This window comes from Olea europaea, chromosome 1, assembly GCF_002742605.1.
Source record: "Olea europaea var. sylvestris chromosome 1, O_europaea_v1, whole genome shotgun sequence".
Taxonomy (NCBI): Eukaryota; Viridiplantae; Streptophyta; class Magnoliopsida; order Lamiales; family Oleaceae; genus Olea; species Olea europaea.
Window position 1 is genome coordinate 17,785,524 of NC_036237.1, and position 26,770 is coordinate 17,812,293.

General features: G+C 32.6%; 2 protein-coding genes across 3 annotated transcripts; both read right to left on the reverse strand.

The window, feature by feature from the left end:
- Window positions 1-2,190: 2,190 nt before the first annotated feature.
- On the reverse strand, window positions 2,191-3,483 carry LOC111396007 (inositol-tetrakisphosphate 1-kinase 1-like). The gene has a single exon (XM_023022259.1). It carries the CDS (start codon window positions 3,308-3,310, stop codon window positions 2,333-2,335), a length of 978 nt encoding a protein of 325 aa, XP_022878027.1. The 5' UTR covers window positions 3,311-3,483; the 3' UTR covers window positions 2,191-2,332.
- Window positions 3,484-14,744: 11,261 nt separating this feature from the next.
- Window positions 14,745-25,813, reverse strand: LOC111396017. Of its 2 annotated transcripts, none has more exons than XM_023022270.1 (7): window positions 25,435-25,813; window positions 25,257-25,361; window positions 24,895-25,009; window positions 24,318-24,433; window positions 17,133-17,318; window positions 15,588-15,730; window positions 14,745-15,156 (listed from the first exon to the last, which is right to left on the reverse strand). In XM_023022270.1, the coding sequence occupies exons 1-7, from the start codon at window positions 25,557-25,559 to the stop codon at window positions 14,972-14,974; spliced, it is 975 nt and encodes a 324-aa protein (XP_022878038.1). In that variant the 5' UTR covers window positions 25,560-25,813; the 3' UTR covers window positions 14,745-14,971. The 2 variants fall into 2 exon arrangements, with proteins under 2 accessions (XP_022878038.1, XP_022878033.1); XM_023022265.1 differs by having other exon boundaries at window positions 15,516-15,730.
- Between the last annotated feature and the right edge of the window lie 957 nt (window positions 25,814-26,770).

Consider the following 26,770-nt stretch of genomic DNA (forward strand, 5'->3'; position numbering starts at 1 on the left):
ACTTTTTAAAGAACTGTACAATTACTGTGTTTTGATCGAACAATAATTCATGAACAAGTTCGATCTAATTTTCGTGTGTTCTTATGCAGGTTATGAATATTACGTAGCAATACATATATAAAGTCCTCATCCACGCACACTTGTTGAAAATTATTCTCACCCCATTATGTCTCTACTTTCATAAAATTGATTATTCGAGACGATCGACACAGAGATGGCTTATGGTGATAAAGATTTCAATAATAAAATTATTATTTTGTCAAACTATTATTTTTTCATTTGATTTTAAATATTTTAAGATATTTTTCATTTCAAGTTAATTTATTAAACTCATTACATTATTTGAATTTTGACAAGTGCTTTAATAATTTATATTTAATACTCTTTGAATTAATTTTAATTTATGATCTAGTGGCATTCAAATCGTTAAGGATTCGAGTCATTGCATAGCCACCTGGTGAACATTTAAAGGCTCAACCTAATCTTCCAAAATAAATTATATTTATTCATTTACGATGTCTAAAACGGCCTTTATTTTTTTTAGTTTCAAATAAAAAGCAGAATATGTGATATATCAAACTAAGCTAGCCCCGAGTTTTAAGCAGTTCTGCTTTGATAACTCCTCGGCACAAACTTCTGACTGATTTCCACCAGCCATCATATGTAAAACATAAGGCCTAAAACTTGCATAACTTTGACAATTCTGTGTGCAAATCATAATATTAAAACCCTGATAATCTGTTGTCCAGAAAATAGAGCCCCACTGTGGTAGTCCAGCCTTTAATCATATGATATCGCTGATATTAGCAAAGTTTCATCAGGATAGACAAAAATACCAGCAAGAGTTGAGACTATTTTACCATTCCAACTTTCATGTTATATATATATATATATATATATATAACATGAAAGTTGGAATGGTAAAATAGTCTCAACTCTTGCTGGTATTTTTGTCTATCCTGATGAAACGTTGCTAATATCAGCGATATCATATGATTAAAGGCTGGACTACCACAGTGGGGCTCTATTTTCTGGACAACAGATTATCAGGGTTTTAATATTATGATTTGCACACAGAATTGTCAAAGTTATGCAAGTTTTAGGCCTTATGTTTTACATATGATGGCTGGTGGAAATCAGTCAGAAGTTTGTGCCGAGGAGTTATCAAAGCAGAACTGCTTAAAACTCGGGGCTAGCTTAGTTTGATATATCACATATTCTGCTTTTTATTTGAAACTAAAAAAAATAAAGGCCGTTTTAGACATCGTAAATGAATAAATATAATTTATTTTGGAAGATTAGGTTGAGCCTTTAAATGTTCACCAGGTGGCTATGCAATGACTCGAATCCTTAACGATTTGAATGCCACTAGATCATAAATTAAAATTAATTCAAAGAGTATTAAATATAAATTATTAAAGCACTTGTCAAAATTCAAATAATGTAATGAGTTTAATAAATTAACTTGAAATGAAAAATATCTTAAAATATTTAAAATCAAATGAAAAAATAATAGTTTGACAAAATAATAATTTTATTATTGAAATCTTTATCACCATAAGCCATCTCTGTGTCGATCGTCTCGAATAATCAATTTTATGAAAGTAGAGACATAATGGGGTGAGAATAATTTTCAACAAGTGTGCGTGGATGAGGACTTTATATATGTATTGCTACGTAATATTCATAACCTGCATAAGAACACACGAAAATTAGATCGAACTTGTTCATGAATTATTGTTCGATCAAAACACAGTAATTGTACAGTTCTTTAAAAAGTAGTAAAATGAATTTTTGAGTTCAAGTATCATTTCCACAGAGATTGTACTAGCTCAAATTCGAATTTACTTAGCCTTACCCGAAACAATTGAAAATTGTGATTTTTCTTATAAATTAAATAATCTAATTATAAATGCAAAACCTAACTTAAATTAAAATAAATGTAGGATTATAAATAAATTCTAGTTTTATAAAAATATGATGATGAAATGCATACTAGGATTTCAAATTCCCTTATATTAATCCCCTTTAACCTGAAATTTATAAATTTGACAACATGATTCAATTATGAAAATTAATATTTCTAAATTGTTTAACAATCTCTCTCGAGTAGAATTAAACATATTCTTACGTGTGATTTATTCGAGTAGAAGTAGAAATTTGGAAACAGTTAAACGTACAAGAAGCAGATCGTTCAAGACTCGTAGCATCAATCATCGATTATATACTTCAAATGCTTTAAGCCCGTCATACACTGAGATGAATCCAAAAGCAATGTCATTTTTTATCATCACTACAACAAGGAAAAGGTTTCACTTTGCCTCCAAAACACCTATGCTGATAAATCGTCATCCGAGTTCACCCTCTGCTTCCTTTGCACAATATCAAGAAAGAAATCTGTCAAAATAGTCTCATATGAGGACAGCTTTGCATACCCTGGGAAGTAATTAATATCAATCACAAGATATCGATTGCCAACCCTACTGTCCCTTATAACATCAAAGTTAAAAAGGTGTAATTTTAAAGCGCTCTTCAACCCATTAGCTACTTCAGTCAAAAAACTCAGTGGTGGCATCTTAGCCTCCTCAATCAGCCTAGCAACTCTCTCATCACTCTGATCTTGAGCTGTCAGATTCGATATCTGCGAGAATGACAACAAATTCTCCGAAGTACCCAGTGTCTCCTCCGAAATATCAGGCAAGGACTTCCGTTTCACAAATTTCACATGCTCTCCAGCCACATAAACTTTGTAAATCACTCCTCCATGGTTCACAAACTCCTGAAGTATAATTGGGGGATTTAACCCTTTCAAACCCTCCTTATTAAAAACTAGGGCCATTTGATGAGAATTGGCGCTCCCATTCGCAACCAACGGCTTCGCGATTACAGGAAACTCCAGCCCCTCTGTTTCAATGCATTCATAAAAGGATGCAGGATTTTCAACAAAAACTTGCTTCGGAATCCCGAACAAAATTTCAGTTTGTTGACAGATCTTTAGCTCGTTTACAACTTGGAGCATGGAAATCCGATTGTGAAGCCGGTCGATGAAGTCAAGAGGATCGACGATGATAACATCGGGGTTTCGGGAAGAGAATTCTTCCAATTGTTCTCTCCACTCTGGGCCGTACAATTTGTGGATGATGCAATGGAATGGACCTTGATCGATTAAGGGTTTGCTGAGATCGATTGGAACCAGATCAATGCCTCGGTTCTTAGCGTGAATAATAAGCGAGGATTGAATGAAACTCTGCACTTTCTTTGGTTCCAATGCGTAGCCTATGCGATACCTTGTTACATTTTGTTCGGCCATTGATAGATAGAAATTTGAGGAAGCTAGAGATATCTGGATACAAAAATTCCTGAGATAGGGTTTAAATCAGGATTTAGGAAGAAAAATACAGACGCGGCATGTTTAAGGAGCGCCGGCTGGAAATTCATTTCCCAAGAAACCTTAGAGATGGATTCCCCACCTTATCTGTTGTGGCGTTTTATCACAGTCAACTTTTGGGTAATGCTTTGTTTGTAATTCAAGTCAAAGTAAAAATTCTTGTTGGAGTTTTTTTTTCCATCAAAATACATTCTTCAATAATAATTTGACATTACAAATTGAAAATTTTTCTTTATTTTTTAACCCCACATTCTCCATTATAACACCATTTCAAAATGCATTTTTTGAGAAAAATAGGGCTCAAACAACTCCTTAATTTTTAATCACACATTTCATCAACTTTTATCAAAATCTACTAAAAATTTAATTTTAATTTCCACTAAACAGGAGCAATATAAAGTGGTCCATGTATCAATAGCAACTCGACCCCATTACTCACAAGCTCTATTCATCAAATAGAGAAGCGGATTCGAGCTCATGGCTAGTGGTCCAATCTGAGCTTGGCTCACTAGCTTAACATTTTTTTTAATGTATTTTAACCCCCCCCCCCCTTCCCTCCTTTTACTAGAAATTAAAATTGTACACGAATAACTTATTACGTATACAATTTTTTTTTTCCAAGTCAAGCATCCAAAAATAAAGAATCAATTCCGACATTTTCTCAAGTTCTCATCGCCAATGAAGCATCTGTCAAACACATGAACCGAACACACTTGTGTTTGGTAGCACACTTCATTGACGTTACCTAGAAATTGAGGAATCGGATTCCTCATTTTTGGAGGCTTGCTTTAATTGATGCAACAATCTTTATTTTTCGTTAAATTGAATGCAGAGATTTAATATGATATTTGAATAATTGAATTGTATTGATATAAAATGTATAAAGTTGTAGTAGATTGTATAAATAATAAATTGAATTCATATTTGAATTTTTTTTAAAAATTTTATTTTGGAAACCCTCCTTCTTTTATCCAAAATTGTGGCCGACTACTAAATTTTTGAATACGTAGAGTTAAAATTATACATGAATAACTTGTTGTTAAGAAAATAACAAAGTTAAATTATACGATGAAATCAAATATTATTTACCGGACTATACACAATTTTGGTAAACTTAATTATTTTGGATTCAAAAATAAGCATATTGCCAATCCTTTAAGCATATTAATTCTTCCAAAATGTCTTTTTTGAGTTTACTTCTGACCTCGAATAGAGTTCATTTACTTGCACTAAAAGTAGACTCCAAAATTATAGTGGTAACCGGAGATGTTATTAGATCTTTTGCAATCGCATAAACAATTGGATATTTTCATTCGTTCTTTCATCAAAAATCAAGTAAATCAAATTGTATTACATTAACAAGCTCTACGCTCCTAAACATGTGATGATTAAAATAGTTAAGTAATTCAACAGGCATTCCAGTTGGACTTGCGTCCGATGTCTGATTCCTAAAGTTATAAAATTCAGTAAATGTTCAAATCATTCATTTAATTTTAATAATAAGTAAATGGAGTTTTATCTATACCCTCGGCAGTTACAACTTTTTGGAATTTTATCCAAATTATACACAATATTTCTCGAATGCTTATTTTCTATTTGGTGATATATTAGTGCATCCATAATTCTCTTCATTTATTCTTTTATATATTTTGTACCATTTTGCAAAATTAAATTAAAAATGTGATATACACAGTGAATATGAAACAAAAAATCACCAAAATCAAGATTATGAACCCTACAAAATTTATCTATAACAGGCTTATTAATACTATTATTGTCAAACGTAAAAGAACAAATTTACTTTCATAGCGATATTCTTTAATAATTTGTATAAGGTAGTTAAAGATACTGTTAGCATTTAGAGAAAACTCAATTATCTTAAAAGCAGTTATATTTTTTTGCATAACCTAATGTAGGTCTATGGAGTGCAGTTATGACTATATAACCTGTTTTATTAATGTCTTCCCATAAATCCGTAGTAAAACGATATAACACCACTATATATGTAAATCATGAATCAATTGACTCTTGATTCTAATTAAATAATCTATGGTAAATCGTGGGTAATGGAGACGTCGTTGGCACCGACAAATTCATTGTGAAATTGAGAATGTTTTGTCATAGGTGAGTATGTTTTGTCATAGGTGAGTGGCCACCTACCAAGCCCTCCATTTGACTAGGGCTTGTCGCAAAATGAGTCTGAGCTGCCTATGGATCGAGCCCCAACGAGTAGAAGAGCTAACAAACTACTCGACCCTTTCGTAACATCTAGGTCTATATGGCTTCCAAACCTATTTAACATTGTAAAATTAAACCCTTGTTTGGCCCCATTTTTAAAGGTTGTTTTTCCTCAAACACATTTTTAAACACAAAATTTATGAATTTTACAACTTTTCAAACATACATTTCATCAAGTTTATATGTATATAAATCTGATTTTTAACCAAATAAAATAGGGGCTAAGTCCGTACATAATGGGAAACAACAATATCAACTCTGACTTTCACGTGAATTAGAATTTGACAGGAAAATCGTAAAATAATTTAAAATTCCCCTAATTTTTACTTGAGTAGATATATTCACACCACAATTTTTATTAATTGCACCACATTTTAATTGCAATGAGTTTTTCCTAATTTCTCATTTTGACATTATGTTTCCAATATTTTTATCGCTTTTTAATTTTTAACATGCATTTAAAATTAACACATCTTGTATTTGACGACTATTTTTGTCCAAACATTGCGCTAACATGCATTAAACTGAGGTGAAAATATTTTGTCATGCTTTTACGTTTATAATTTTTTATTATTTAAAATTACGAGGCAAAAATGTCTTTTATGCACTTCTAACAGATTTTTGACAAAGACCAGACATGCAAATAATAGAAGGTCGATGATAAGAATGTGATGAAAAAATTGACAACATAAATGAGCAAAATATTGCAATTAAAATGCAATTATCCTATTAAATTTCACATTCCAGCCTCTCATCGTTAAATAGGTTGGAAAGTCAAAATTTTAGTATTAAGAAACCTTTGGCGGTTGGGTCAGTGTGAACTGGATAGACCTCTATGAGGAAGTATATATTCAGTGACAGAAAATTGGGATTCGAAAAGTGTTCAATTATTTAGTTGTGACATGAGCATTGGTAAAATATAACTTATAATTTTATAAAATGATTTTTAACCTATGTAAGTGATTAGTATGTTTGGATGCAGGATGACTCACGAGAGATATTATCGAAAATCAGGATGTATAATGTGATCCATGTATTCTAGCTCATAGACAAATGGCTAATCTAAGGCATCAAACTAGGACCTCTCTTAGTAGAGCTGAACATAGTCCGGTTGGATTCAATTCTAACAAGAATCGAACAAAATCCAAAATTTTCAGGTATTTAATAACTAGAATCGTCGAATCCAAATTTAATTATGAAACCGTTCGGGTAAGGATCCATTCGGTTCAGATCAATTTGGTTCGGTTCGATTCCCAGGTTCCGTATTATAATTACATTTTTTAATATTTACAAAGTTACATTAATCCAACTAATGATATGTTCAATCTTAGCTCTTACAATATAACGTAGTTTAATTGTATGTGTCTTTTGCATCTCTTTTTACTGAGTTCTTGATAGATTTGATTATTAAAATTACAGGAAGAGAAAGATAGCGAGTTTAACATAATTAAGAGAAGCGTTGTCGAGCTTCAATTCAATTTCTTCATAACGGTAGAAACAGCACTACAGTAGAGTAACATATTTGTGTAAAATTTAGATCAATTTGATTAAGTTGGCTTTGAACTGAAAATTAGAAATAGGAAAATCATTTTTTTTTTTTTTGGTTTGAACTAAATTAACTAGTTAAAAAATTTATTTAAAAAATAATAATTTGGCTTATTTAAAATAAATTAACTATAAAAATTAGGGAAATTCTATGCTTATTCGATTCTTCGATTCTTGATCTAGAACCGAACCAAACCCATCGGTTCTCTATTTCAATTTTCTTTTGGGTATTTAATTTAAGAAGAATCCCTCAGTTCAGTTCGGTTTGGTTCAATTTATTTAGTTGTGACATGAGCATTGATAAAATATAACTTATAATTTTATAAAATGATTTTTATCCTATGTAGGTGATTAGTATGTTTGGATGCAGGATGACTTACTAGAGATATTATCAAAAATCAGGATGTATAATGTGATCCATGTATTCTAGCTCACAGACAAATGGCTAAGCATCAAACTAGGACCTCTCTTAGGATCATAAATCTTCCTGGCGATCGTCATGGTTTGTAGTACAATTTCTGATGACAAGGATCTTCAGAAGAGGCAACAACATAGCATACTTGTGTGTCTGCTCAAGCAGATAACATGACTTATTCAAGTCTAATATTAGAATTTCAGATACCAGTGGAAAATAGAGGAATCTTAGAAACTCATGCTTTTGTGTAACTGATGATTTTATTTTTATTTTTTGATGATCTACAATGAAGGAAGATAGCTCCTTATATAGAGGATGAGACTCCTTCAATCTTCAGACAAACAACACAATAATATAGAATTTGAAAAGCATCATGATTTGAGTACAATGATTATACAAACAAACAAACAGCTTTTTGATTAAGAGGCCACTTTTGATAGGGATGGAATCTATTGTATAAACTTTTGATAAAGAAAAAAATACTTTATCAATTATTTAACAATACAATTGAAAACTCACACAAAATGATAAAATACTTTTATTATGCTAGTTGGATGATTTTTGTGATTCACGACTCACGAGATACCAAGATTTTGTGGTCATTGCTAGTTCATCTGAGTTTTCAGAATCTAACGATAGTCCAGCTTGCATATTTTTCATCTTGTTATTTTCTTCTTGTAGCCAATGTTCTAATTTTTCAAAATTTTCTGGATTATAAGGGTCAAAAAGGTAAGACCAGGGATCTTGAGGATTTTGAAGCTGGGATGTTGCTAGCTCGCATTAGCATCAACTTGAACCTTCATATGATACATTTTCTTTTCCTTTTGATTTTTTCCTCCTTAACTGTGGATTGTCTCTTCCAGTGTAGAATATACTAGTAAGGATGTTTTCATTCAACACTTTTCATAACCTTTCTCTGAGTTGTTGTAGCTCAAGGGCGTTTTCTGAGTATTTGGATGTGTGACCTAAGCTTTATGTTGGCCTTCGTGGATACAATTGATTTCAAAAGTTGTCAAGGTGATAATCATTAGGAGGAACATAGTTCATTGCCAATATTTTCCATGGTTAGGCAAAATTTTTGAATGTATTATTTGGTTGAATTCTGTCATTTTTCTTCCGGAATGTTCTAAATTTTTAAAGATATTGTTTGGTTGAATTCTGACATATTGTCTGACAACCATGTATTGGTATTTCAGCATGAGTTCTTTTGTAACAACCCAGGCTTTGTGTCGAAGCTTTATGCACTGTCCACTATAGGAAAGCTTGAGTCCATCTTATTCCCTTACAGATTTCTATCATATTCCCAGGATTCGAACACATGACCTTTCCTTAAGAGAGATTTAAGTTGAGTCCTGGTACTAATTGAAAGTGAACGGCTTCGACGCAGAGATTGGATCATTACACTTTTGATCTTGAATGGATTGTCCTGTTCCTCATCAGGTTTTGAAGTTCAAGAGATAAATTTTAGATTGGAGGATTTTGTGAGGATATAGTTGAGGGCGGATTGAGCATCGGATGATAGCAATCTGTAATTGAATGCGAGGTATTGTTCTGGAGAATAAATCGACTAAGATATTAGATTTGCCTTTGATATGTTTGACTTCAAAGTTAAAATTGAAAAATCATTCTACCCATTCCAAGAGCTGTGAGTTTGGAATTTGTTTCTTTATGAAGTTCACATTTGAGGAAATGCCATAATGTCCATTTCAACTAGAAATTTATGACCGTTGGAATTTCTCAGTTTCTCTTTTCACTGCAAGGATTTCTTTGAATTTAGAGTCGTAATATTTTTCAGATTCCTTGAACATAGCACTTTTTGTACCATAAATTCTCCTTTCACCATCCTTTTGTTCTAGAATTACTGCGTATATATTATTTGCATCTGTCTGTAAAATTCTCCTTCCCTCAGTAAGGACTTGTAATTCTAAAAGATTATTGATTCTGTTTTTGATCTTCTTAATAACCTGAGTCTGTTTGTATGACCACTGTAGATTATTGTTCTTCAACATGTCTTGTAGATGTCTTATAATGGGGGCTAGTTGCTTAAAGAAGTTAATCTTATAATTCACAATCCCAATAAACTATTGGACTTGTTGTCTAGTCAAATTTTCACCAGGAAACTTGAGAAGTTCTTGGGCAATGTGTAGTTGAAGAGTATACTTGCCATTCTTGATGTACATTATGAGGAAATCAAATTCTGTTTTTGCAATGATAATTTTTTTTTTTTTTTTTTTTTTTTTTTGGCAACAACATGATACCATATTTTGTGAAAATATTTGTAAATTTTTGGAGTGTAATTTATATTCAGTTTCGAAGAACAAAAGAATGTCATCAATAAAGATTAATGCTTTTTTGAGAAGTGGTTTAAAGATTTTCACAATTGCTTCTAAAATAAGGATGGTGCCATTTTAAGACCGAGAGGCATTACTGGCCACTGAAAATGTTGATTTAGTATACAAAATGCTATGATAAGCCTTTCTCCTCGTTTAATTCTAGGTTTTGAAAATCTCACTTTCAAATCAAACGTAGAAAATATCTTTGATTTTGCCAAGTTTGCAAACGTGATCTTATTATCAGGAAGAGGAAACTTATCATCTACAAAGAAGTGGTATAATAGTTTATAATCAATGACTAATCTTAACCTTTTCCTGACTTTTTCACTTCTCTTGTTGACATAGAATGCTTGACAATGCCCATTGGAAAGTAGTTAGTTCAATAAGTTCTTCAGATTGTTATTGAGCTAGTTATTTCGTAAAAAGCTCCAAGTGTTCATGACTCGTTCTCTTGTGACTTGCTTTTGTTGGATTAGCATCCTTATTCTTTTTAAAGTGTAAGGTTATGAAGAATTCTGGGTTTCTCCGAAGGGGTATCTCACATTTGATGAAGAACACTGTATAAGATTTTGCACAACAATCTCTTATGAGAATTTTTGTTATGGTGGAAATTGTAAGAGTAAAATATGTGATTGGTTCATTGCAAGGAGGATTTAAATTTGAGACCATTGGAGAGAGGTCTAACTCTTTTCTCCATAATTGTTTGACAACATCAAAACTAATAACAAGATCTTTGCCAAATAATGATAAGCCTAATACTTTACGGGAAATATAGTTTTGGGAAGAACTAAATTTTCACAAGTTTCCTAATGAGGTCTATAGTGAAGTACTCATTGTTAACTGCTTGAAAGGTTTTTTGGTGGTTTTTCCACATGGTTTCTGGGAGTATGGTTGGATTAAGCATTGAAGATGCTGTTTCAATGTCGAACAATTTTGCAAATGTAATGGGCCTTTCATATTTGTCCGGAAAAAGTTTTAATTCATTCATTGGGATTGCCAAGGCTTTTGACCTACATTCCAAAACATTCATGTATATTGTCACTACTACTGTCATTGCTATTAATTCCAACATCATGACACTCTAGTCTTTTTGTTCTGAGAATAAAGATTCCAAATCCCCTTCATCAAAATCAACTTGAGTTGTTGAAAGGATTTGATGGAGAATTTTATCATTTCTTTTATTAATGTAGTTTTTTGCAAAGTGGCCTCCTTTCCACAAATAAAACATCTGTTTCCCTTTCTTGCTAAAAATTTCTTCCTGAAAATCGTCTCTTATAAAATTAAAACTTTGGAAATTCTTTCCTTTCTTTGTAGAATTTGAATTTTTTGCTTCTGAATCTTATGGGTCTTGAATAGTCACATTTCATTATGTCTGCATTTGATTTTCAGGTTTGATTGGTCACATGCCTTACTGAATTTCTTTCCTTTTATATTGAAATCTTTGAAGAACACTCTTTGATTACTGAGCTTCGTCAGAGTTTTCAATACCCAGATATGAATTTCTCCGATAAATGTCTAGGACATTGATTGAACTTTTAAGTCCATCATCATGTGGGTTTCCGGACCAAAAAATTGTGGAAGAGATAAGATTGTCATCATCCATTTCATCAAGAACGTAGTATCTTTTCATGATTTCTTTGAAGTCACTTTCCAAATCTTTAGGCTCATATGAGCAACACTTCAATTTAAAGAATTCTCCACGGACCTTTTCTTTTGGATGTTTGCTTTTTGCAAATTTTCAGTGCAAATCATCAAAAAAGGCATCAAGTGACTGAGCACTTGTCCACTGTCGTTGCCTGTAATCTCCTAAAGATATGAACCATTCTTCCATAAGACCAGTGAGCCTAGCCAAAATTCCCTTCATGACTGAGTTGTGAGTCATATTGGGTTTTTTAATTTAGTCGTGCCCCATGACATCATTTCTCGTAGCCTTGATCTCCATTGAGAAAGATGTCATCAGGAGTAAATTTCATAGATAAATTACCATTTTGAGAATAGTAATTATTTGTGATTGGTTGATCTCCATCCGCATCAGGTAGTTCCTAATGATCATATTCTCAAGAATATCTTTCGCCAGATGGTTATTCAACTTTTGGATCTTTTCTTGCTTCATCAACCATATGGAAAGTTTGGTAATTCTCTTTTGAAATGGAGGATTCATAGGACTCAAAGCTAGTTTCATTGGCTATGAAGACAGGTAAAGATTGAAATGTCGTTCAGTCGTAGGGTTTTGATTTTCAAACCTCTCCAAGAAGGTAGAGATGGAATTTTTTTTTCATCATCCGTGGTGGTTATTGAGGAGGATTTTTAAGGGTGGTGTTTATGGCTTCTGGTGATTTTGGCTTATGAGGATAGTATTTTGATAGCTTTGGGTGATGCTAGTTTTCTTTCATATTCTTCAGGGGTGAATACAAAGATGATTTTATAGTTTGTCGGTATTTTATCTGCTGAGCGGGCTATATGTTGAGAATTGTGGTGATGGGGAAGGATGCCATGTTGTGGATGGAGAAAAGAAAGTTCGGTATTTCATGGCAATTAGTTCTTTTAACTGGTAGATTTTTGAAACATCACCCCAAATGCATTAAAACCTTATGTCAATCATCGAATAATAAACACATATTGAGCATCAAAGCATTAAAGATTATATTAAAACTTCATAAGAAGGTTTATCTATATCTTAACGACTGAAAATCTGGCACAACATTATAAATTTATAAGAATTCATGTTAGATTTGTAAGACATCACTTAAATTTTAGATATGTAAAGAAAAAGAGGAGAAGTTACGAAATCTTGAATCTCTTTGGACATTTTCTTGGTTGATATCCAGCTGCACATTCCTCTTCTTTGTCCAAAAATCAAGATTGAATCTTCAAATGATAAGCTTCTTGTACTTGCCTCTTGATTTCGCCTAATGTAATGACAATTGGCCTCCATTGATTTGCAAGAATGAGAGGTACTTCAATGATGTTCTAAATTTATAGATGCTGAAATTAGGTCCAAATTCATGTTTGAAGTGGTTCCCATTAAGGAGTTGTACCATATAAGGAAACTAAAATTTTGCAAGGAATTTTTCCATTTGATTGCATCATAGTTGTGGGTGCGATCGCAATGTTCAACATATTTGGAGCTTATTGTTGTAAATTTTCAACTTGCGATCGCGATTGCAATTGCACTGCACTTCCCAAAAACTTGGTCTCGAATTCTGCTCCACTGATTCCATTTCTTTTCTTCGTGGAATTTTAGTAATCCACTTCTAAGATCCAACCAAATTGATAAATATCTTCTTTAATCATCATTTATTGTTTCGAATCATAATTTTATATAATTATAATTTAGTCCAAACTTTGGAATTCTTTCTTTTTCATTCTTCGTTGGTCATTTCTCACTTCTTTTGAATAAAAAATAAATAAATAAATCCAAACCTGAATATATTATACAAAAATCGATATTTACTTAAATTAAATAGCAGTCTAATCAATTTGATTTTCAAATGTTTACTTTTGACGGCTGGAATAGATGTAGAAATTACACTTATCAGTAAGGATCATAAAATCTTTCTTACTAATTTGGCATTTGATTGTTTTTTTTTCCAACCGTATATGAAGAGTTTGAGATGTCACATAATACTGTCTAAAAATCTTCAAACTTTTCATCATCCTGCATTTCTGAGATTTTCAAATTGAGATGTGAGCATTTTTCTCCTCATAAGCAACTTGCAATATGTGCTACATTTTGCAATCTCGCAAGTTGAAATAAAGTGGAATCGATTAGCACCAATAAAAGCAAATATGACATTCAAAGCTTTGAAATTTTTATCATAAGCGATAAAATCAGCACTTTTGTATTCACCTATAGTTTGAGCTCTCTACCCTTTCATTCTCAGTAACAGCGGGGGACTCATGTTAGAAATTCAATTGATAGTAGGAGACGAAAACTCGAACACCAAATTGGAGAACGAAAACCAAAACAAGGACCGAAACACTCAAATCCTAAAATGAAGAAAAATCTGGAAAAATGAGTCTTAAAACACATATATCATATGATATCCTAAAAGCGATAGCCGATATTTATCCCCTCTTGATTAGAGTACTAATTAGCTTTCACGTATTAACTTAGCCTTAACCAAATTACACTTCATCTGCGCGTGATGCCCATTGCAAATATAACACTTTCGATCAATATGGATTCCATGTACACGTTCAAATGAGAAATTGCATATCCATCTAATTTTATTTCTAGATTCACTCGAGACCCCCCTAAAACAAATATTTACGTTAATCAGTTTCAGGAATTGGCAACTAAAATCGTTGAAAATCCTTCCAAATTAATTCTTTGACTTGACATTTAACCCCTATTTTGTTTAGCTAAAAAAGTAGATAAACATTTAAATCAAAACAACAATTAATTTTAGAGTTATTTTGCTCAAACAGGGGATTGTGACATGGGCTGAGGGGCTGACACCTCAGTCCTTGTCCCCTATCAGCGTAGAATGATTCTTAATTTTAATCACACATTTCATATAACCCACACACTTTTATCAACTTTTCAATCATAATTTCATTAACTTTTACCAAAATCTATTAAATATCTAATTTATATCTAAACATTCTAAACCAAACAAGGGCTCACAAGTACACTTAACCTGGGTCGCTTGATCCATGTGGGTTTTGGAAGTTTGACCTAATCTCCAACTATATTAATTAAAATAATTTGGAATTAAGTCACCAATTATAAAATAAGAAAAATATATTAAATCATAATTTTCTTTACATTATGTATTTTCATCATTTAATTCCCCAATCAAGTCGCCATTTAGATACTACGTAGAAGCAAAGTCGACATGAGTCTGATCCTCGTGAAACTGAAAACAACCGTATTAGCAAATGGGAGGGTACAGCTCAGACACTACAACTCCAGCAATGCGCAAGTCTTTACATTTTACATATTCGAGGATATATACACAGAATAATTACGTGACACACATCACAAGATGGAACTGTATAATAGAGGAGAAAATGAATCCCGGTTTAATATATAACCATTATTCACTTTCAGGCGCTCAGTGACATGGAAATGATTGATGACAGCTTATATTTTCGCACTTTTGTACAATTCTGAGGATGAAATACCACCTCAGTGCTTGACCTTACTGCCACTTCTTTCCACTCTGAAGAAGAAGAAGCCCCTTCATTGCGATAATCACGGGGAGAGTACAAAACTTGGAGCCTGGTATGAGCTGTATATGGTGGACGATAAAGGCTCTGTCAGATGAATCTATAGAACTATCACTAAAATGCAACCAAAATTCTTTCTCAAATTAAAAAATATAAAGTATTTCAAGTAGCACTCCTGTCAAGTGGTAACAACACAAGCATGCATCATGGAGTTGTTCATATTTTGTCTTGTATCCTTCATGTCCATAAATTTTCACGGTGTATAATAGAACAGAATGCAGCATAAGGCCATGTTGAATGAGAGAAGAAATGTCGAATTCTAAGACCCCAAGCATTAATTATGTTGTTCACGGATCTCTACTGACAATACTCACCAACCATGCAAATTATTTAGCACGAAAGGCAAATTATTTATACTCACATACTAAGTTCTGAGGAAACGCAGGTCTTCTAAACTCAAATGTAAAATATAAGCAATAGTAAGCGAGGATACCAAAACCAAACATGCTTATCTTCTGCACAATCAGACGGCTAACTTTTGATCTCCTGATATTTATTAATGCCTGAAGATCATCTTGTTTGCCTTTGAACTCCATAAATTCTCCCAGGACAAACCTGTTTCCTTTAAGCTCCAACCTGCATTGTAGGAAAATTGGCATAATTTCAACGCAAATGATAGTAGATCATACTCGTAACACATAATATCAATACAAATGAAAATATTAATTTTTTGTGTTTGTCAATAGGCACGGTAACCCAAGAGGTAGAATTATACAACTATGGAACCTAAGACTGGACCCATTAATAAAGCCTAAAAGTATTATTTCTTTGTCAACTTTCCCAAGTCCCAACTGCCTATGATGTTCAAACTCAGAAACAAGTATACATATCTTAGATCGAATCTTTTATTTTTAAAAATATAGAATACTCCTATATGGCTAAAAAAAGTCCAAATTTCAGACACGAATTCGTGGGTACGTCTTTTAAACTTCAACTTTTTTCCTCAAATATTGACATATAAAAATTTAAATAATAATTAAGTGAGAATTTGTTAAAAGATAAAATATGTCCACTTAAAATCAACTAGAAATTTAGAGTTAAAAAGATTTATTGTATAAATATATATATTTTCAAAAATTAATATTAACTTTTCAGAGCTTTTTTTAACATATTTTTTTAATAATTATTTTATTAAATAAAAAAAGGGCCAAACAAAGTCATAAATTATAGGCTTATACACATAGAAATAAAGCCCAATAATGTTATTAACCTAGAAGCCTAATAAAAGTCCAACTATAGTTCTTAACCTAGAAGGTCATCCAAGAAGAACGGCTAAACTTTGGGAAGGCATAGTGCTTCTTCGCCGGCCTCTTCTTCGTCTTCTTTTTCTCCGTTGGCTTTCTTCACCTCTCAACGGCGGCAATAGATTTACAAAGAGCAGCAATGAGAAAGAGGAGGGGGCCCGGGGGGGAGTAGGAAAAATCTAGCAACGTCACCTTTCTCCACCCTATCATGTCTGGTCGTAAGTGTTATGTTTGTCCCATATTTCATACCCATAACCATGTCCTATCATATCGTGTCAACAAGGGTACTCCGGCCGGAATAGAGAGTCCGAGCATCACAGCCAATTGCATACTTGCTTCTTATAGACAGGTTGACAATTTACATGCCTTCTCTTTTATAAATAGTCACTCTTTTTATTAATGGGGATTTTCTGTTTCCTTGGGGTTATCCCGAGGAGGAAGTAATTACTCTATTCAAGATACTCTTAAATCTATTCTTTTACATTCTCTCTTCCTCTATGTCATAACTTATTTAAAAACTCAAGAGACACATTCTTCCCAAAAGACTATCAAGCAGCATTGCCTTAGAGACTCCTTATTATCTAATTAAACCCCTATTCGTACTCTACCATCCAGATTTATGTGAAACACCAACACTATGTCAATCTTATCACTATCTACATGGAAACTTATCGGAACATAATGTCACACGTACCTCATAAATCAAACAATGAAAAATAAAACCTTTAACAGACCTATCCCACATTGGAGCTGTGCTGAGGGAGGAACAAAGCTTCTTATTTAATGATTCCTGCATTTCTTTCTTTGCACTGCAAAATGCACCTTTGATCCATCCAGAAAGCATACTTTTTTGCTCGGGCTTTAACTGTGTCCACTGGTCATAGGTAATGACCTCAGGTGGAAAAACTGATTGAATGGTACTGAAAGAGCAACAGAGTTAGAAAGAGAGACAAAAAAGAAATAATAGGTGACCAAGAATGAAGTTTTACAGGACAAATAAATAGTAGAAACAGTTTAGCCTTTAACTATAATCTTGACATAGACAAAAGTAGTTGATGTACTGTAATAATTATACTGAAGATTTGTAGGGAAATAGACTTTAGATTCAAACATTAAGCAGTCATCTTATTCCATACTGGATTTAATCCAAAACATAAAGCATAATTCAATGTAATAATCCGACGACTAAGATCTTGGTGGATTCCTGATATACCACTAAACAATATTTTTATGATTTTGCCTGCTCAATCATGCCACTTCACGTCCGACACAGTATCAAACTACTGGCATTCTCATGAACTTTATCAGCTTGACTACTGGTCTAGATATTTTTGGTCAAAGCGGTTTGAGAGTAAGAGTTCTACACCACCATGTTCACTGACGAGTGTGTTTTACTCACGAGTTTATGCCATTTTCAACTATACTGTAAGCTAGATTTTGAGAGTATTGAATGTTTTTAATGTGTTTATTAGTGTTCTTTTATAGGATTGTTGAGTTTATGCCATTTTGAACTAGACTGTAAGCTAGATTTTGAAGTCCATGAAAACTACTTTTGACGAATGAGAAGGCAACTATAAATACAAATTTCCACACATTGAGAGGAGGAAACACAATTTGAGAATCAAAACAACAATTCAAGGGTTTGAAATCAAGCTTTGGGGCCTGAAGAAGAACTTGATGCAAGATTTATCCACTCTAAATCTATATTCAAAACCCGATGATGGGCTCCACTATTATTATTTGTTTTTCTTCCACTATTATGAATTACTAAAATTATTGTTATGACGAATAATGTAACCTATTTGAGACCCTAACATCTTTTATATAAGATTATTGTTCTTTATTCATTCATGTGTTGATTTTACTATGAGTTTAATGCATTGAATTAATTGATCACTAATTTAATGGCTTTGTGAATCCTTTACGAATTGAGAGGTGAATTTAGAATTTAGATCATATAGTAAAATCCGATAAATTGGTATAACATGTAGAGATATCAATACTGATTATTGCGATCTTAAGTGAACTCCTAGAACCAAGATTTCGTTTAACTAAAATTGATTCACATAGAGATATAGAATTGAATTAGCTAAACAGGCTCAATGAGAATCCGAGAGAGGTAAATTAAATACAATAGGAGAATTCGACTGAACAATACATTAGAAATAGATCTTGATTTAAGATGTAAAGGTGATCAATAAGTGAAATTGTTCTACCCTAATATCTATTCATTATTTAATCTCTAAATCAATCTTTGTATGCATCCACATATTTTCACATATTTATATTAAAAATCACAACACACAAATCTTAATTTGCTTTGTCGAATAGTAGTTAAAAAAATTAAATTAAGTGCTAAAGTATAATCCTCGTGGGAATAACAATCTGGATTCATAGATCCATTATATTACTTATTCGATATCGTACGCTTGTGATAGTAAAAACGCCAAGTTTTTGACTCTGTTGTCGGGGAGTTACTTTTAGTCTTAATTTATTTTATTTTTAAATGTTATTTGATTTGTTTAATTTATTTTCTTTACCCAAAAAAATGCGTTTGTTGTATACTCCGTACTCAAGGCGACGATCTTGAACCGTTTGATTCAGAAATAAAACGTACCTTCAGACTATTAGAAGTGGAGACAAGTCTTGATTTTACTTCTTAGAAATAAGGTTGAAAATCATAGAGGTGGAAGCAAAGTTGAATTTAACCTCCTTACAGGATAAGTTGTAGTTATCAAATTATTCTTCGTCACTAAGAAAAAAATTCAAACAAGTACCAAGTCAAGCAAGGAAAGAAAGCCTATTGGTTGATCAGATCATCTTTGATTTTTCAACTTCTTAAGGAGGAATTCAAGTTGTGTTTGTCAAATGATAAACCGCCGTACAAAATCTATAAATAGGCCTTAGGATATGTTCATTAGATATGTATGTTCAATGAGTGTATGCCAGAAACAATGGAGCACTAAGTGAGGATCTGAGATAGATAGAGTTTATTTTTTGAAAGAGAGTCTGAAATAGTTTGTAACTCCTATTTGAAACTCGTCTTGTGAGTATGTTCCTATTTCATAGTAGACCAGCATTATTTCCGAGTGAAATCTTTATCCAAATTTTGCTATTTTCATTACCCTGGGCAAATCTTCCCTAATACAGATAAAGACGCAAGGAACACAAATAAAATTAGCATCATCAAATGACTGACAATCAAAACAATCCTATTCCTATACAGACAATTGAACAACTGGCCGCGAGAGAACAACAGCAAGAGCGAGGGGGAAATAAATGAAGGGGTATTTTCCATTTTCAATGTTGTTGACGCCATAACAGCACCTACACGTTTCAGTATAATATATCCAGATTTTGGGATGAACAATTTCAAGATAAGGTAGATTGGATCAACTTGATGAGCAATACTCTACAATTCTACAAGCTACCTCATGAGAATCCAAACACACATCTCCAGATCTCTCAGGAATTGTCAGAATTGTCATATTCCAGGGTTAATGAGGTGCTATCAAGAGTCAATTATTTTCATATATACTGAGAGATGTTGCATTGGAATGGCTAGATATCGAACCTCATGGAAGCATCACCACTTGGGAGGAATTGAACAGGAAAATTCTACAACAAATTCTTTCGATCGGCTAAGAAAGCAAAAATTAGATTGGAAATTCAAACTTTACAACAGAGATAAGAGTGAGCTATCACAAGGCATGAAGCAGGTTCAAGGAGCTGACGAGAATGTGTCAAAATTATGGGATCACCATCAGAAATCAAGTGCAATATTTCTACACTGGACTTTCACCACTGTCAAAATCTGGATTCCTCCGCAGGTGGATCAATCATAAGAAAATTAGTGCAACAATGCATGGATTTGTTTGAGTTAATTGCCACTACTTATTCAATGTTCTCATCAAAAAGGATGGTACCACCAAAAGCAAGGAAAATGTATGAATTAGATAGCTCAGCTTCAACCAATGCACAGATTTTCGTTTTGACAAAGCAGGTGGAGTTACTTGTAAAATTACAAACACGTGAAGCAAATGCAATGCTGCCAATTTAGCATGTGAGAATTTTAGGAGAAATCACGTTATAGAAATTGCTTGATGCTTGCTTCTTCAGAGGACAAGTTTATTCAAAATAATTCCCGTAATTTCAACACATATAGGAATAATTTCCAAGAGGAGAGAAGACCAAGTTTGGGGGAGATGTTTTAGCAATATGTGTAGAAAAGAGAAAGTATTCCAACAGATTGATATCAATTTTCAAAATCAGCAAGTATTTATCAAGTTCGAAACACAGATTGGTCGAATAACTCAACAACTCGTAGAACGTCCACAAGGATCATTAACAAGCAATAAAATGACAAATCTTAAGGAACAAGTGATAGCAATAATAGTGGAAAATGATCTACCTAGGACCCCGTAAACGTTGAAGCATATGCACCTCCACTCTCATTTCCACAGAGACTTCGAACAAAGTCGATAGAGCATGTTATAACTACAAATGGTGAAGTATAATTACCAAAGATTACTATAAGAAGACCAAAAGGAAAAGATGATCAAAAAGAGATAGATGAAGCTTTAATAGAAGAAAAATCTACACCATCCTCAATTGAAAATGAAGAAAGTAAAGAAACATCTGCTATCAAAGTACCAATTCTAGTCAAAGCTTACGTGCCTCCCATTCCCTTTCCTCAAAGGCTCAAGAAAAAAAAAACAAGACATAAATTACGAAAATTTTCTTGATGTTTTCAAGAAGTTTCAAATCAATATTCCGTTCATTGATACAATATTACAATGTCCAAGCTATGCAAAACTTTTGAAAGAGATGTTGACAAAGAAAAGAAAGATTTCGGAGTTTAAAACTGTGGTATTAACTGAGGAAAGCAGTGCAAGAGTGCACAACAAATTGCCTCCTAAGTTGAAGGATCCAGGGAGTTCTACTTTACCAATTTCAATTGGTAATTCCTGTTCAATTGATGCATTGTGCGACACAGGTGATAGCATCAATCTAATGTCGTATTTTGTTTACAAGAAACTGGGACTAGCTAAAGTCAACTCAACATCAATTAAGCTACAACTAGCTGATACGATGAATATATTTGAGAGCATGAGCTAGTTTGTGGACTGTGAAAGATTTATATGCTTGAGTTGAGTTTTACCTATCCATGTGAAGCGATACAAATCTTTATGCACGATTATTAAGTTTAGCACTTTACAAGAAATTGGGGGTTCATATGCGTAGGCTAAATTGATAAGTTAGGTGCTTAACCTCTTATCCCATGATTCACAACATCCTTCAACCATATACATAATAATTTAGGACGTTCTAACCGGTGAAAGGAATAACTTAAGACTGTGGTGATTCCGTACATGTAAAAAAGATTGTGTGGAATGTCTCTAACTTTCTGGTATAAACTTGGTGATGATCGAATGCTAAGGATCTAACCCGTGTAAATTTCGCTTCCACTTTATAGAAAAAAGCATTGCACTTATTCAACTACACATCACGCTTGCACCTTTTTACTCGAGTTATTAAGTCCGTAAAGGTCTCTTGAAACCTGATACCCTTTAGTATGCAAAAATTAAAGAGTTACAAACCTAACACTTGCTACAGGGGGTCAAGAAGAGGAAAAGGGGTAAGATCATAATTAAAAAAAATTCAAGTCGCAAAAGAACTAATCTTGGGGGCCTAGATAACTAGTAAGTTTGAATCACTTAGTATAAATTAAATTATTGAGACATTCATAATTAGGGAAAATCATCACATGAATTAATTGTTGACGTCACCAGTTGAACTAAACCAAATTAGAGTGGTGTGAGAAGTGAGAACTTGATAAGTAAAATTAAACTTTAGAATTACACCATGGTGAGAGAATAAAAGAAAACAAGTTTGGGAATATGTGAATCTCACGAGCGAAGAAATAAAATAATTGACCACTGAGGGTTGGGAAGTGAACCAACTTGTAAATGTACAGCATTACACTTGATCATTTACACATAAAAAATTATTTTGCATTGAATAAGTGAAAAGTTAGCTCTTGCATTGCGATTTTGAAACTGTTCATGAATGTGATATAATGTTCTCAATGCTAAGCAAAAAGGTGAGCCATTTGACTGAATCATTATCTGTGTCCTTAGTTATTTTCCTTTTTCTTGTGTTTACTCAAGGACTAGCAAACTGTTAAGTTTTAGGATATTTGACAAGTATGTTTTACTCATAAGTTTATGCTAATGTTAACTTAACTTAAGCTAGATTTTGAGAGTATTGAACGTTTTTAATGTGTTTATTAATATTATTTTATAGGATTGTTGAGATGGTGAAAGACACAGAAAAACTCATCAAATAGAACTATTGGCACATATCGAAAAGAAAAGATGAATGAAAAGGACAAAAGGGACAAAGCACGATGTGGAACGAGTGGCACCAAAGCACTACGGAAAGAGAGGGAGCAAAGTTGTGGCGCAACGGTGCAACTAAAGTCAGAACAGGGGCGCCTACGATGCCACCGACCGGGCGCTGCGATGCTGCCTATACATAAACTAGGGTGCTAATTTTTAACTCATTTTGAAGCCCATGAAAACCCTACTTTTGACAAACAAAAAGGCAACTATAAATACAAGTTTCCACACATGGAGAAGATAAAACACAATTTGAGAATCAAAACAACAATTCAATGGTTTGAAATTAAGCTTTGGGACGGCAAGAAGAACTTGGTGCAAGATTCATCCACTCCTCTACATCTAGATTCAAAACCGTGGACTCCACTATTGTCATTTGTTATTCTTCCACTATTATGAATAATTAAAATTCTTGTTAGGGCGAAAAATGTAATCTACTTGGGACTCTTTACATTTTTTATTTAAGATTATTGTTCTTTATTCATTCATGTGTTGATTTTACTATGAGTTTAATGCGTTGAATTAATTGATCACTAATTTGATGATTTTGTAATTCTTTACGAATCGAGAGGTAAGTTTATGGTTTAGACCATATAGTAAAATCCGGTAAATTGGTATAACACGTAGCGATACTTATACTGATTATTGCGGTCTTAAGTGAATTCCTAGAACCAAGATTTCGTTTAACTAAAATTGATTCACATAGATATATGAAATTGAATTAGTTAAATAGGCTCAATGAGAACTCGATATGGGTAAATTGAATACAATAGGAGAATTCAGCCAAACACTACATTAGATATGAATCTTGATTTAAGATGTAAAGGTGATCAATATGTAAAATTGTTTTGCCCTAATATCTGTTCATTATTTAATCTCTAGACCAATATGTGTGCATCCACATATTTTCACGTATTTAAATTAAAAATCACAACACACAAATCTTAATTTGCTTTTTCGAATAGTAGTTAGAAAAAAATTAATTTAAATGTTAAAGAATAGTCCTCGTGAAATCAACAATCCGAACTCATAGGGCCATTATATTACTTATTCGATATCTTACACTTGCGATAAAAAACGCAACATTTACAAAATCAGTATTGGAAATGACACTCAAAGAAATTTATTGAAAGTTGTCAAGTAGACGTAAATTGATGCCATTAAGTTTGCGGTAGCTTATTTTTACCTCATCACTCTGAACTTCTTAAGCTTTCTAAAATTCCCAAAAAGAAATAAGCAAAAGTTGCTGGCATTACAAGGTTCATTGGCAATGATAGCACTGAATCTGGTAAGATTATATAGATATGATAGTCTAAATATTAAACATGAGGTTACAGCTAGTCCTAAAACATATAAACCTTATAATTCATACCATGATAAATGCCCTCATCATATGACTTAAAGCTAAGAAGGAAATGGTGAAAAAATAAAGGTATAGTCTTCAACATTTTTATGAGTACTTAACAATATTAGATTTAAATTAGTAGGCAGATGAAAACGATTTGTTCCAATGCATACCTAAATTTTGGATTGGGACATATGACTTTGCTAGACAGATATCCTTCTGGAACAACAACTCCCCTTTGTTCAAGATATGCTTCAAGAATGGGAACTAGCCGTTTTGTTTCAGCCGTCTGAATAGCAGAACAACACTTACATAAGCCCTAACACTTGCAAAGAACAACAGCAAAATAGTATTTATGCAGAGGAAAATAAGTAATGAGTAGCATGTTGGCTCTATTGGCGGCCTCTAAGTGAAGCAGGACTGTGGGAACGGAAGCAATATGTGAAAGTAAACAAGTATGATTATAGAAGTCCGCAGTTCACAATGAATCCAAATCTCTGTTTCTCCTTAGCATAGTCTTTTAACTGCCATTAGGGTTTGAACAATTTCTCCATAAAATCCCAGATAGCCGAAACTTAGCATTGCACAGCAATAAATAAAACTTCATGTTTATGCAAGGGAAATGTGTTCATCTTATAGGCATTTTAAGACTGAACACAAATAGTGACACAAATTTATCAGATGATAAAATATGGCAAAAAGCTATTATAGTTAAAAAAAACTCATTGACTGGAAATTAAGAGAACTTACAGGATCTGGAAGACACGTAGTTTTGTTGCTACGTCCTCCAGTGCAAACCCAATTCCCATTCTTGTCAATGGATATGAATCCCGATACATTCATTACCGAAATCACCAGTGCCTCTCTGCAGACGGTATAACCAAACAACACAGCACAACTCATTACTGATTTTCTATCCAATCCTCTTAAAATAAACATAAATAAACAAACAAGTTTATTGTATTTTACAATGCAATTCTATATTAATCAGTAGATACAATGCAATTATATATTAATATCAGTAGATGCTAAGACCTTTAAGCATGACTGAAAAAAAAAAAAAAAAAAGAAAAAAAAAAAAAAAAAAAAAAAAAAAAAAAAAACCTAAATACCCCTTAGTAACAAGAACGATATCAATATTCTGTCGAGAACCCGAATCAGCGTCAGGAATTTGAAGCCCAACGTAGGCCTTACTCCCGTAATAAAGCTGTTCCAATCTGCCAAAAAATAAAAAATTAGAACAGATAATAGGATTATTTTTGTTCAAAACAATAAAAGAAAAAATTATACCTATTTGCGACGGCGAAGAGGGCATTGGAATGTGAGGTATCGAGATCAAGGAGGGCATCATCTTCATACAAGTAGCGCTTAAATAATCGGTACAGAACCAGACCGCAAATCAGCTCGACCCACATATTAATTATATCTTTCCGTAAATAATTGTAGTTAATTACACAAAGATTATGTATGTATTGAAGAGAATCAATTAATTTAGACTCTTAATCCCTAAGTTTACTCAGTTTCTTCATAAAATTTCAAGCTAATGGGACGAGGAATTGGTATCATAGTATATATACGTCATTTACTTTTTCTTTCTTCTGGAATGGTTTTTCTTGCCTACGTCTGTGAAGAATTTACAAATTAGTTCGTTTCCAGTGAGCTTGTTTGAACCCCGTTCATCTAAAAGTATTCTTTCTAAACTTATTTTCAATCACATATTTTTTAATAAATAATATTACACATAAATTTTAAAAAAAATTTAATTTTTAACTACACATTTTCCATTAATCACTATTTAAAATTCATTCTTTCCCTTAAATTGGGACATAAACAAGTGTTAATTGTGAATCGATGATACAACACGTACATTACAATGTCCATACCCCTTACATAAAGGGAGATCTATATCGAATAAATTATTTGAAATAGCCCTCCATGTGAAGGGGATGGACACCGCATTATGTACAAATAACATATTCCATCGTGAATTAGTCATATGTGTTTCTTTTTTCTTTCTTTCATTTTTATTTTTATTTTTTTGAGGAAATGAATTTTTAAATAGTAATTTTTTTAAAGAATGTATAATTAAAAGATAGAAAAGAAATTTAAATTTACGTGTAAATATTTTAATGTGTAATGTGTGGTTGAAAATGAATTTGAGGGGGGCAAAAAGTTTTGTCATTAATAATGGACAAACGGGCGCTTAATTGGAATGTTGAAATTCAAAAATTATTTAATAATTTTTCCAAATAAGTCTTAATGGAACATGTAAATGGTCTAGAAATGGGTTTATATTCTTAAATTACTGAACTTGAAATAAATGATTGTTTGAATAAAATTATAAGATATATAAGTGGTGTACAAATGATTATGCTACTTGTATATAAGAATGATATAGAAGTAATTACATAAAATGATGTGAAGAAAAAATGATTGAGTAAAAAATTTGACTGTATTTTAAACTAACGAATGATAGAATGACATGTGACATTAAATATCCTATTATGTAAAATTTAATGTATATGTAGCAAAGTCCGATATATAAGTAGGAATAGATTATTTGTACTCAAATTTTAGTCAATTTTTTATATTTAAATTAATTTCTTTATCAACCTTTTTTGTAAAA